General features: G+C 42.6%; 1 protein-coding gene across 7 annotated transcripts in view; it reads right to left on the bottom strand.

Moving 5' to 3' along the window:
- SLC4A4 (solute carrier family 4 member 4) overlaps nt 1-14,011 on the bottom strand; it is a 534,858-nt gene that overhangs the window by 109,860 nt on the left and 410,987 nt on the right. For all 7 annotated transcript variants that reach the window (XM_033961203.1, XM_033961239.1, XM_033961185.1 and 4 more), the window contains one exon: nt 10,037-10,170. In XM_033961203.1, the coding sequence (XP_033817094.1) occupies nt 10,037-10,170 (134 nt within the window). The remainder of the gene's footprint in view (nt 1-10,036; nt 10,171-14,011) is intronic.

Raw genomic sequence — 14,011 nt, 5'->3', positions numbered from 1 at the left:
TATTAATCAAATCTAGAAGTGCATCAAGATTTAAGGAGCTTGGGGTGTGCAAATCTACTTAATGCAGAGATTACAGTAAAACAAAATCACTTTTCTATTTCACTGCAGCTCTATGAGGTTCTTTTGCCCTTAGCTATAGTCAAATGATGGATAGGAATATGTTTATTTCATTTAAGTTAAGGGAAAACAATATTTTTTCTGAGTATCCTTTAAATAATGATTCACAAATTAATTCAGCCTGTTTTAAGGCTGGATTTTGTTTTTCACATTATTGCTTCTGTTTTTATAATCCTTAAAAAAAATAAGGGGCAATTCTCCAAGTGGGTTCTTCCTCGTAGGCGCCCTGAGACTGTACAGGGAACGCCTATTCTATAGCAGTGAATGGGCTCCCAGGTTCCATTACAGAATGGTAGCATATAGCCTTAGATTCAGGCACCTTACAGTTAAAGCAGCCATAGAGCTGACGTAACTAAGCATGTCCACTTGTGGGAGAAATGATTTTATTTTCAGTTTAGTGATCAAAATGTGTCTGTTTTGAGAATTTATATCTGCTGTCTATATTTTGCACGACGGCCCCCTTTTACTAAATCGCAATAGCGGTTTTTAGCACAGGGAGCCTATGAGCATCGAAAGCAGTGCAGGGCATTCAGCGCATCTCCCTGTGCTAAAAACCGCTATTGCGATTTAGTAAAAGGGGAGGGGGTATATTTGTCTATTTTTGTATAGTTGTTCCCGGGGTGACATTGCATAAAATCATCTGTCTTGACCTCTTTGAAAAATGAAACAAATATTAATTAATATTTTCTCTGCATACAGTGTGCTTTGTGTTTCTTTTAATTTTGTGGTTACCATAATGAATTATTATATACAATAGTGTACATGAAAAATGAATGGAAGAAATTGCATTACAATTAGTACTATTTACTATTATGATGGGGATGGGGGTCAGGGGTGTGCATTCCAGCTACCAGCACATCTTCAGAGAGGGCATTCTCTATTGTGGAAGAAAGGAGAACTAGACTGAATCCAAAGATTGTAGATGATTTGTTGTTCATCCACGGGTTAAAAAATAAGGACAATTAAAAGTACAGGTTGTGTTTTGTTTTTGTATAGTTAACTAAGTTGTAAAGTTGTAAAGAATGTTTCCTTTATACGTTAATAAAGATAAGTATATAAAATCATACCTGTTTGAGACTTTTATGCATGCTGCGGTGACGGTGACGGGGCGGTGAATGGGATGGCAGTGGCGGTGATGGGGCGGTGAAAGGGATGGCGATGGCGGTGACGGTGAAGGGCGGTGAAGGGAATGGCGGTGACGGGGCGGTGCAGAGGATAGTCGGCCGGGGACGGGGCGGTGATGGGGACAAATTTTTTCCCCGTGTCATTCTCTAGTATATAACTCCTAATTACTATCAATTAAGTGCTTGTTAATGCCAATAATTGATTTTTAGCACCTAGTTTAATAACTTGTTTATGCACGATCTAGAATCCATGCACAAATTTGTGTGACCAATAGTGAAACAGGGGGGGAGGGGGGGTAAATGACCACTTATCTGAAAACAGAAATGTGCAGACAAAAACTGAACTAGAGTGGCTAAGATGGTGGCGCAAAGCTGGGTGCGTTGAGATCTGCTCTCGTTTGAAGGAGTTTTTCTACAAGTTGTAAATATGCCGCATACCAAAAGAAAGGGTAGCGTGAGGATGCCTTCTTCCTCAACTCCCTCGGCTCCCTTAAATCAACCTACGATTGAGCAATGCCTAGCAACACTTGCCTTGAGATCGGGCGAGTAAAGCCCCACAGTAGGGGAGAGTCAGAGGCGCTCAATCCTGTAGGGGCATGAGATCTTGCTCTCGCCCGCACCGGATGTCTCGCCTCTCTGTCCAGCTGAGGCAGCTGCCCTGGAGGATAAGAGCACGGTGGCTGGAGATACCTCCGATGCTTCCGTGGAGGATGGATCCATGACAGAGGAGCCCCTGCCAGTGTTGGCCAGCTCTGGGAACTTGTTTCCTGACAGAGAGGACACTTTAGGAGTCATCTTCAAAATGCTCCAGAGGGTCGACGTAACGACCAGGAAGACTTCAGAAGAGATAAAGATTTTGGAGAAGAAGCTGGATAACTTCACAAAGGTTTTTGAACAGACGAATGCTGACACAAAAAATTCCTTAACTAAAATACAAAATGAAGTCCAGTATTTACAAGCCTATAGAACTGTTGCGATAAAAGACAGTGTTACATCGAAAAATAGAAAATACAGTGGTACCTTGGATTACGAGCATAATCTGTTCCAGGAGCATGCTCGTAATCCAAAATGCTCGTTTATCAAAGCGAGTTTCCCCATAGGAAATAATGGAAACTCAAGGCCCAGCACAGGAAGCAGATCTTCGGGCACTGGCAGGACATACTGATGCTGGTGCCAGTGTGGAGGCTACACTGAAGTAAGAAGAGGGTTCGGGTGGGTTGGGGGACCTCAGGTTGCGGCGGGGGGATGCCCGATGGCGGCGGGGAGGTGTCCAATGGCGGCGGGGGGGGTGCCAGATCGCGGAGGGGAAGGTGCCGGTTAGCGGGGGGGGGGGAGGGGGCTCGCAAATCGAGTTTTGCAAATGTTTTGCTCGTCTTGCAAAACACTCGCAAACCAGTGCACTTGTAAACCGAGGTACCACTGTATAGAGAACTTCAATCGCCGGTTAAATGTAAGAATTTTAAAGTTCCCAAAAACTCCTGGGATTTCCTCATATGAAATGTTCAGAAAATATGTGGTGAAAATTTTGAAATATTCCCCTAAACATATACCTCCATTGAACAAAATTTATTATATTCCACCATCTATTAAAAAATCCCCAGGCGTCTAAAGAAGGAGAGGGTGAAAATAAACAGGCTTTGCAAATTGATATGGAAAATATATCTGCTTTCTTGGAAGAATCTATCTCTGAGGTGGCGGAGACAGCTACATTATTGATTTCCTTCGTTTTCCAACAGGACCTGGACTCATTTATGAAACAGTATTTTAGATCTTCATAATCTTTATTTTATGGTAAAAAAACAACAACATATGGGCATATATGGATGTTTCAAAACCACACAGGAAAGATGGAAACAGTTCTTATCTTTAAGGCAGGAAACAAGTTAAATACTTTTTTTTTCTTCCTGACCAGCTAAAGTCCTTTCTGGAGTTGAAAAAGATGACTTGAAGTTTTGACCCAGTGTAAATAGAATGGCAAGTTAAATTGCGTTATAGCCTTTCTTTATATATTTTTTTCTTCTAATTTAACAAGCTTCTTATAATTCTGAGCCAATTCCCCCTAGGCTGTGGTCTAAGGAAGGATAATCAGATATGCTACTGTTTTCTTTTGAATGTATAACATGTGTTTATGCTGTATTTCTCTGACAAGAAGTTTATTTTCTTGTAAATTATTAAAAATATAAATAAAGAGAGAAAAAAAAAACAACTAGAAATTCCAAGGTGCTAGATTCTGCCTACATTACTGATGAAATAAAAGTGAGGAATCCTAAAGAAAAGTACAAAACTCCTTTGTTAAAGGATCAAATTGATTATCATAGTGTATGTTTAGATCACCCAGGATGAGCAATGGTGAAGCTGACCTGAGGTGGAAGCTAATGAGTTCCTGTAAAGTCATCAATGATGAACGAGTAACTGGTGGTGGATTGTAAATAAGAAGTAGTGTTGTTAGAGAAGGAGAAGTTATTTTTAAAGTGAGATGTTCTAAGGCAGAGTCTAGCTACACCTTATTCTGGAAGAAACTGAAAACCCTTCTCTTTGATACCTGAACTTTAAACGAATCTCTCTTTATACCCTTCCTGCTAGTTAGTCACTTTCCCTTATTCCTCCCCTTCCCCCGCTCTGCTCTTTTTCCTACCTTCTTCTCTCTGTAAGTGGCCTTGAGCCTGCATAGGTACGCGTGACGCACAAATAGAAGATTAAATTAGATTAGATACCTGAGACAATGCAGTGACTTTAGGGGAAAGCAAGATTGCCAAACCGCCACCCTTGCAAAATTTATGACGACAACAAAAAAAAGTGTAACCAGAAGGACAAGATTGCTGTAAAAATAAGCCTCATCACCAGGAGAAAGCCAAGTCCCTACGAAAGCAAGAATATCAGGGCGTTCTTTTTCCAGCTATCAGTGGACCAATTGAGTCTTAGTACGAATAGGGTCAGAGGAAGTTTGAGTTTATTTTCAGGTTTTGTTGGAATTAATATTAAGAATCTTGTATGTGGAGGATGAGAATACCTTATTGTATTTGTAGTTGATCTACGGCCCCATAAAGCACAGTTACTTACCGTAACAGGTGTTATCCAGGGACAGCAGGCAGATATTCTCACTGATGAGTGACGTCACCGACGGAGCCCCCGGTATGGACACTTGAAAAGTGAATCGCAACTTTAAGTTTAGAAAGTTTGCATTTAGCCCGCACCGCGCATGTGCAAGTGCCTTCCTGCCCGACATAGGCGCGCAGTCCCTCAGTTAAGATAAGCCAGCTATGAAGCCAACCCGGGGAGGTGGGTGGGATGTGAGAATATCTGCCTGCTGTCTCTGGATAACACCTGTTATGGTAAGTAACTATGCTTTATCCGAGGACAAGCAGGCAGCATATTCTCACCGATGAGTGACCTCCAAGCTAACTAGGAAGGGATAGAGGGAGAGTTGGCCTTTAAGAAAACAAATTTTGCAAAATTGACTGGCCGAAGTGACCATCCCGTCTGGACAAAATTTCCAGACAGTAATGCGAAGTGTAGGTATGAACTGAGGACCAGGTGGCAGCTTTGCAGATTTCCTCAATAGGAGTAGATCTGAGGAAAGCTACAGAAGCTGCCATAGCACAGACTTTGTGAGCAGTGACACGACTCTCCAGAGGCAGTCCGGTCTGAGTAAAGCAGAATGAGATACAGGCAGCCAACCAGTTGGATATTGTCCGTTTGGTGACAGGATGACCTAACTTGTTAGGCTCAAATGAGATGAAAATTTGGGGAGATGTCCTATGAGGCTTTGTCCAATCGATGTAGTAGGCCAAAGCACATTTACCGTCCAAAGTGTATAGCACCATTTATCCTGGGTGAGAATGAGGCTTAGGGAAAAAAACTGGAAGAACAATGGACTGATTGAGATGAAAGTCCATAACTACTTTCGGTAGAAACTTAGGATGCGTGCGTAGAGCCACTTTATCATGGTGAAAAACTGTGAAAGATGGATCTGCGACCTACGCTTTTAGCTCACTGATCCTTCTGGCAGAAGGGAGGGAGTTGATAAAAACGACTTTCCAGGTGAGAAATTTGAGATGAGCTGTTGCCATTAGTTCAAATGGAGATTTCATCAATGTGGAAAGAACTACATTAAGGTCCCAGTCGACAGGTGGAGGTTTAAGAGGTGGCTTAACATTGAAAAACCCTTTCATGAATCTGGAGACCAATGGATGAAGTGAGAGGTTTTTTCCTCGACTGTCATGTGAAAAGCTGAAATAGCGCTGAGATGGGCTCTGATAGATGTACATTTAAGATCAGAATCAGAGAGATGAAGGAGATAATCCAGCACCAATTCCAATGACAAGGAAGCTGGATCATGATGATGATGATGATGGAGACACCAAGAAGAAAACCGAGTCCACTTTTCTTGATAATACTATTGAGTGGCTGGTTTCCTGGAAGCAATAATAGTGCGAACAGGCTGAGAAAGATGCAATGATGTCAGCCTGAGAGATACCAAGATGTCAGGTGTAACGATTGCAGGATGGAATGAAGAAGAGATCCTTGATTCTGTGTAAGCAGAGTAGGAAATATTGGAAGAAGTATGGGTTCCCTGGTGCTGAGCTGAAGTAGAAGGGAGAACCAATGTTGTCTGGGCCACCGAGGAGCTATGAGGATCATGGTGGCTGACTCCTCCTTGAGTTTGAAAAGAGTTTTCAAGATGAGAGGAGTGGGAGGGAACGCATAGAGGAACAATTTTGTCCAATCCAGAAGAAAAGCATCTGCTTCCAGGTGGTGAGGAGAGTAAAGCCTGGAGCAGAAGCGGGGCAGTTTGTGGTTGTGGGGAGCTGCAAATAAGTCCACCTGAGGAATGCCCCAATGTGCAAAGATGGACTGAAAAATTATCGAGCTGAGTGTTTATTTATGAGGCTGGAGAATTCTGCTGATGTTGTCTGCTAAGGAATTCTGTTCGCCCTGTATGTAGACTGCTCGCAGAAAAAGATTGCGGGTGGTCACCCAAATCCAAATCGTTTGGGCCTCTTGACAAAGGGGAAAAGAGCCCATGCCTCCTTGCTTGTTAATGTAGTACATTGCTACTTGACTGTCCGTGCGAAGGAGGAGGACTTGGTTGGTCAGGAGATGTTGGAAAGCTTTTAGTGCATAATACATCATTCTGAGCTCTAGCAAATTGATGTGATATTTGCGTTCTTTGGAAGTCCAATAACCCTGCGTTTGAAGGCCGCTCATATGCAATCCCCGGGCATAAGGAGAAGCATCCGTCATGAGTACCTGGTGATGCGGAGGAAGATGGAAAAGAAGACCTTTGGATAGATTGAAAGAGGTCATCCACCAGTAGAGCGACTGCAGAAGAGATGAGGTCACAGAGATATGCTGTGAAAGCGGATCTGTCGCATGACACCACTGAGAAGCTAGAGCCCACTGAGGAGTGCGAAGATGCAATCTGGCTAGTGGGGTGACATAACTGTGGAGGCCATGTAGCCCAGGAGAACCATCATGCGTCTCGCAAAGATTGTTTGTAGCTGAAACATCTGTTGACAGAAATGAAGCAAGGCATGTAGGCGATCTGGAGGCAGAAATGCCCTGAGAGTAGTATCCAGAATAGCTCCGATGAACTGAAGACGTTGAGTTGGTTGGAGGATGGACTTTGGAAAATTGATTTCAAAGCCCAAGGTTTGAAGGACAAAAATTGTGTGAGTGATCGCCAGGGTCACCTCCTGAGACGATGAAGCCTTGATCAACCAGTCGTCCAAATAAGGAAACACCTGAAGACCCTTGGATCGGAGGGCTGCTGCCACTACAATTAAGCACTTCGTGAAGACTTTGGGAGAAGATGCCAGGCCAAAGAGAAGAACTTTGTTCTGGTAGTGACTATGACTGATTTGAAAGCGGAAGTATCTTCTGGAAGCTGGATGAATTGGTATATGCGTGTACACTTCACTGAGGTCCAGAGACCATAGCCATTCGTTCTGAGCCAATAGGGGATAAAGAAGGGTGAGAGAGAGCATTCAAAACTTCTATTTGACAAGATATTTTTGAGAGCTCGGAGATCCAGGATGGGTCTCAGGCCTCCTGTCTTTATGGGGACCAAGAAATATCAGGAGTAAAAGCCTTGGTTGTGTTGAGAAGGAGGAACTTCCTCAATGGCATTGAGGAGGAGGAGAGATTGAACTTCTTGGAGAAGTAGAGGACTGCGTCAGATTTAAAGCAGACTCTTTTGGAGGATGGTCCGAAGGAAGGGTGAGAAAATGAAGGATATATCCTTGACGAATGATGCTGAGGACCCAAAGATCTGATGTAATGAGTTCCCAGCGACTGATGTAAATCTGAAGATGTCCCCCCTATGGGCTGAGGCAGAGAAAGTAGCAAGGAAACTCTGGCTACGCTCTGAAGGAACAAGTCAAAAAGGCTGTGCAGATTTCTGAGTAGCAGTCAGCTGTTTAGGTTGTTGACGTGGCTGTTGTCGTTGTCAAGGAGGCTGGGTAGATACCTGAGGAGTAGGTTTGGCAGCCTATCTGCATTGGTAAGAGGAAAAAGGCTTAAAAGGCCGAGCAGGTGGAGGCTTCTTTTTGGGCTTAACCAACACATCTCATCTGGTCTCATGAGCGGACAGATTTTGGGTGGCAGTGTCAGTGGAGGCTCCAAAGAGCTCATCGCCCAGGCATGGAGCATTAGCCAGATAGTCTTGGTGGTTAACGTCAAGGTCTGAAACATGCAACCATGCCAAACGTCTCATCGTCACCAACATAGCTGCTGCTCTAGATGAGAGTTCGAAAGTATCATAAATAGATCTCACCATGTACTTTCGAAGTTGGAGAGAGGTAGAGACCAGAGATTGAAATTTCTTGGCTTTACATGACAGCATATATTGCTGAAGCGATGAAATTTGCTTATGAAGATACTTCATATAACAAGAAAAGAAAAAAGTATAATTGGATGCCCTGTTTGACAACACTAAGTTTTGGTACAGACGTCTACCAAACTTGTCCATTGTCCTACCCTCTCTTCCAGGAGGAACAGGCAAGTACACACTGGGAATTTTTTCAAAGTAGATTCAACCACGAGAGACTCATGGGGCAATTAAGGTTTATCAAAACTGGCCAAAGGTACCACCTTATAAAGAGATTTAAAATGTTTAGGAGCCACTGGCACAGAGAGAGGAGTCTCCAGGTTTTTATAGAAAGTTTGCTTCAGAATGGCTGTATTTGGAATCAGCCTCCAACGAAACATTCAGATCATATGCCCTCTGTCGCAAAATTCTGGAAAAAGAAAGTTTCTCTGAAGAAGAAGCTCTGGTATGTGAACGTCTAGATGACCCAGAAACAGAAGAATCCACATTGGTAGTAGATGGCATTTCAGGTTCAATATCCCCCCAATAAATCTGAATCTCTGAAAGGATGAGGTCGGTGTCGAACTCTCCAAATGTTTGGATTAACTGGAGACTTTTCCTGACCATGCTGAAGTAGCCTCTCGAAATGTGGCTGAGGACGATTGGTGCCGAAGTAGAATGCTCGAGTTCTGGGTCAAGAATGTCCGCACCGGTGGAGGAGCATTAAGACAAGTGGTCGGCACCATGAGCAACTCAGACTGGACCGGCTCCTGGAGGGTCGGTGCCATGCTTGGTGAAAAGTGAACCAGCACCAAGATGTTAAAATGCTCTCCTAATTCTTCCTGAAGCAGATTGTCAATTTTCTGCTTAAGGGAAAGTGCCGTATTGTTGCTTCTTTTTGGCTGGTACAGATGGCTGATCAACATGGTCCGGGGATGATGAGGCCGAAGAGGAGGCACTCACCATTATCGGAGCCGTGCATTTACAGGACTTAAGCAAGGTTGGCAGAACTTGACTCACTGCAGCTTCGACCTGCGTCCCGGACAAATTGAACTCTATGGCGAAAAGAGTCCATAAGGCCCCGCTAGGTCAAAGACCGCAATGGCAAAGTAAAAAGAAAGTCTTTTTTTTTTTTTTTAAACAGAAAATAAAAGACAAAGAAAAAAATGAAAGAACTATGACAAAAAAGCCACAATCCGCGAGAGCGGGAAGGCAAGCAATAGAAAAAAATTCAACTCAGTGTTGAAAACGCATCTGACTAGCTCCGCGGAAACTAGAAAACTGAGGGACCGCACACCTACGTCAGGCGGGAAAGCACTTGCGCATGCGCGGTGCGGGCTAATCGCATACTTTCTAAACTTAAAGTTGCGATTTACTTTTCAAGTATCCATACCAGGGCTCCGTCGGTGATGTTGCCCATCAGTGAGAATATGCTGTCTGCTTGTCCTGGGATAAAACAGGAATACGAGACAGAGTTGATTGTAAGTCACAATTGACAGAAAGGTTTGATGAGTTATCCAGGATTAAAAGACTGAACAGTAAAGCCAAAGGAAAGAAATAGAAAAGAAAACTTTGGAGACGTACGAAGGAGCGCACTAAGGAGAACGTCATGCTCCTTGTTCGCGCTAAGGTTTAAGGTTTATTAAAAATTTCTTATACTGCTTAATCAGAAATGCAAAGCGGTGTACAATAAAATACATATATAACGTACAATATTAAAAGAAATATGTCATTACTAGGAATTGATTAGTAAAAAAACAAATTCAACAGATTGACCAAAAAACGCTCCTATCTTCTTGATGAAATAAAGAATAAACCTGATTGTTTGGCAAAACTATCAAAGTATGTCCACACATATCAAAAGCTCTAATTAATTAACTAAAGTGGAATGAGATTCTGACAGAGACTATTTTCCTTTTTCAGTCTTTGGTGCTCTCTCTCATTGGTTTATTGTTATACGCAATTAGCACACGCTCCAGCAACTCACCTGCTGAAATTAAATAAAAGTCTCTCAAAGACTAGGACAGGGCCTGTGCTGCTCAGAATGGTAAGTGGCTGGCCAGCAAAAAGGCAAAAGACAGCTCCAGAGACAGCTGTACCCAGAAAACTCTCCAGAACACCCTAAAAAAACAAACAAAAAAAAAAAACAAAAACCAGAGGATAGCAATTTTTAATGTGATTTTTCAAGCAATATTTCAAGAATTGTCCTAAAACATAAAGATAGTAGTAAATAGAGAATGTAAAGCCACAAATAAAACAAATTCAGATGCACTGTCACTAATATTCACAATACACCAAAGTCATCAGCATCAAATACAAATTTATACAGGAAAAGGGATTATGAGGTCACAAAGAAGTTCAATGAACTGTAACGCCTACACTGGCATCCTGTTAGTCTTGATTGTTTAGCTTGTAAGCTCACTCGAGCAGAGACTGTCCCCTTTGTGACTCTCTATAGCACTGCATATGTCTGGTAGCATTCTAGAAATAGTAGTAGCAGCTGCAGCAGCAGTAGAACAATCGTCACTATTCCTTTTGTTTTTAAGGATATTCCCCCATTTGTGCAATTCAAAAGTACAGAAAATTAATATCAATCATGCATGTAAAATTCAGATTTTTATGATATAAATAGCCCCCAAAATAATAATAAACATTTCCATCATGAAAATCACATTATTATGGTCTATTTGAAAAATCCTACTCAGTTAAATAAATTTGTCATAACTTACAAGGTAGATTTTCCAGTAGTAAGTGTCTGTATATCCTCTTTCATTTAATGGCATCCTGATGTTTGATTTGTGCTATAGACATTTATAGTAAATCACTGATGTTTATAAACCCTGCTTTTAACCACAATTATAGTGACTCCCCATAGTGGCATACCAAAGTCAGGGTGGTGGGATGGTCCACTTTGGGTGCAGATCACAAGGGTGTGCATTGTCCTCTTGCATAATTGTCCTCAAAATCCACTCATTTTATAATAAGCTGAATAATTTTATTTCCTCTGTTAATCTAATCACCACACTCACTGTTCCTTTTTTGAAGATCATTTTGTAATAAATGACAATGGTGCCAGTACAGACCCCCTGGTCACTCTAATTATTCACAGATCTGTACTGGATATCTTCAAAGGCCTAATATTAGCATACAAATCCCTTCACAACATGATATCCAGGTACCTCTCACAAAAACTACCCCCCCCCCCCACACACACACACATACACTACATTCCTAGATCAGCACTACGTTCCCAGGGTGAAATACGCCTACAAATTCCCCCTGGGAACGTCCTCCAGCTTCAAACAGCCCGGAAACAATTCTACTCCCACTTCCTACCAAACCTATGGAACAATCTACCCCCACATATCAGATCCCTAGAGGGTCTCTTAAATTTCAGGAAAGCCATAAAAACTCACATCTTTGCCTAACCCCTCCTCCCAACCTTAAGCAGTTTGCCCCACGTTCTTCAACAGAGGAACTTGATACTTGAAACTGTTTATCATTTGCCAGACTCAAGAATATTTAACAGAATTTTACCATCAGCCAGACTTCCCCTACCTCGCACCCTGTCCACACGATCCCAAAATCATTCCCTACCAGGAAACTTATGCTCTACCCATCCCGTAAACAATTTCCTTATGTGCATTGCTACACTGTAATTCTGCTATTCTGTATTATCCTTTCTTCATGCAACCAAGCTTCTTCTCCTTTCATTGTCTTATGCATCCTATGTATCGTTCCATGGTGTGCCCTCACCTGGAGTATTGTGTTCAATTCTTGTCTCATTATCTCAAGAAAGATGTAGCAGCACTAGAAAAGGTTCAAAGAAGAGCGACCAAGCTGATAAAGGGATGGAACTCCTCTTATATGAGGAAAGACTGGAAAGGTTAGGCTCTTCAGCCTGGAAAAGAGAAGGCTGAGGGGAGATATGATTGAAGCCTACAAAATCCTGAATGGAACAGACGGGTACAAGTGAATCGATTTTTCACTCCATCAAAAATTACAAAGACTAGGGGACACTCAATGAAATTGCAGGGAAATACTTTTAAAACCAATAGGAGGAAATATTTTTCACTCAGAAAATAGTTAAATTGTGGATCGCATTGCCAGAGGTTGTGGTAAAGGCGGATATCATAGCAGGTTTTAAGAAAGGTTTGGACAAATTCCTGGAGGAAAAGTCCATAGTCTGTTATTAAGACATGGGGGAAGCCTCTGTTTGCTCTAGATCGGTAGCATGGAATGTTGCTACTATTTGAGTTTTGGCCAAGTATAGTGACCTGGATTGGCCACCGTGAGAACGGGCTACTGGGATTGATGGACCATTGGTCTGACCCAATAATGCTATTCTTAATATGGACTTCATCATTCAGTGCTATATACTCTTAACTCTCTTACTTTATTTTTTAGACTTCTAGCATTTGTATACAGACACTTCAAATTGTGTTTTTTCTTTGTATCTACAGGCTGCTGAGAAGATGACAGGGATAACTTGACATCTTTACTCTGCTTCCCTCTTAAGCACTCTTGGCTTTCTTTCACCATTTTTGAACCTCTCTGTTGGGACTCCCTAAATGTTCTGATTCAACAGTATCCTTCAAGGATACCCCACATCAGTTCCTGGGTGACTGTCAGCTTCCCCCCCCCCTCCCTCCATCTCAATTTAAAAGCTGCTCTATTCCTTTTTAAACATTTGCACCAGCAACCTGCTATGATATCCGCCTTTACCACAACCTCTGGCAATGCGATCCACAATTTAACTATTTTCTGAGTGAAAAATATTTCCTCCTATTGGTTTTAAAAGTATTTCCCTGCAATTTCATTGAGTGTCCCCTAGTCTTTGTAATTTTTGATGGCAGCCAATTGGTACATACTTTTTTTTAGAAAAACTCTCCTAGGCAGGATGCCCACTTTGTAGGCCTACGAAGCATGTATACGTAGACACATAGCAATACTTAAGCATGCCCAAGGCAGGGCATGGGCGTGGCTTTGCCCAGAAGTAGACTTTGGCGGGTTTAAGCGTCACTACGCGTCTACGTAGACATGAGACAGATGCCTTAAATGTAGGCCTGCAAAATGCTGGACTACATTTTGGATGCAATTCTCTTTTGGATGCCAACGCATGATTGACACACGATCAGCGGCCGCTTCTTAGGAGGCCGCCGATGTCGGTGTCCAAAAGAGAATCAAGGCCATAGGGCCCAATATTCAAAGTGATTTAAGCAGGCAGGAGAAGCTTCTTCCTGCTTAAATTACACTTAGTGGGCCAATCAAAAAGTTGCTGCCCTTAATAGTGCAATGCCATTGAACATTAGCATTAGCCAACCAACTCTAATCCAAGCTGGAGCAGGGCATTCTGAGGACAGGATTGGGGAATTATGAGGGTGCCTGCCAGCTGTACGGCACTGGTGCCCGCATAGCTAAACAAATGGGACCACACATAAGGCAGTCCTAACTATTCCTTCTTCCTTCTTAGCTGTGTGGATGCCTGCACTGAATACTGGCCCACACTCAAATAGCTTCTAAGCACTGGCCTTATGCTATATCTGATCTCTGCTCCCCCCCTTCTGCCCCCTCCCTAAAAAAAACCCCAACAATGACATTATACCTGATCTCCAGTTCACCAGTCTGCTTTCTGTTCTCTTTCTCACCTTGTAAATATTTCCAAATGTCCAACAGCTTGTTTTTGAGCTTAACATTTTCCTGGCAAGGCTCGTGGTTGGAGCTAAAGCCTCAGAACCCTGAGGTTGTGGATTCAAACACCACGCTGCTCCCTGTGACCTTGGGCAAGTCACTTAATCCTCCACTGCCTCAGGTACATTAGATAGATTGTGAGTCCACCGGGACAGATAGGGGAAAATGCTTGAAGTACCTGTATGTAAAACCGCTTTGAATGTGGTTATATAAAACTATCAAAAGGCGGCATACAAGTGCCAATCCCCCTAATAAACTCTCATGAGCAGAA

This window comes from Geotrypetes seraphini, chromosome 1 (genome assembly GCF_902459505.1).
Source record: "Geotrypetes seraphini chromosome 1, aGeoSer1.1, whole genome shotgun sequence".
NCBI lineage: Eukaryota > Metazoa > Chordata > Amphibia > Gymnophiona > Dermophiidae > Geotrypetes > Geotrypetes seraphini.
Note: the sequence above shows the minus strand (reverse complement) of the source record. Positions and strands in the feature narration are given on the sequence as shown.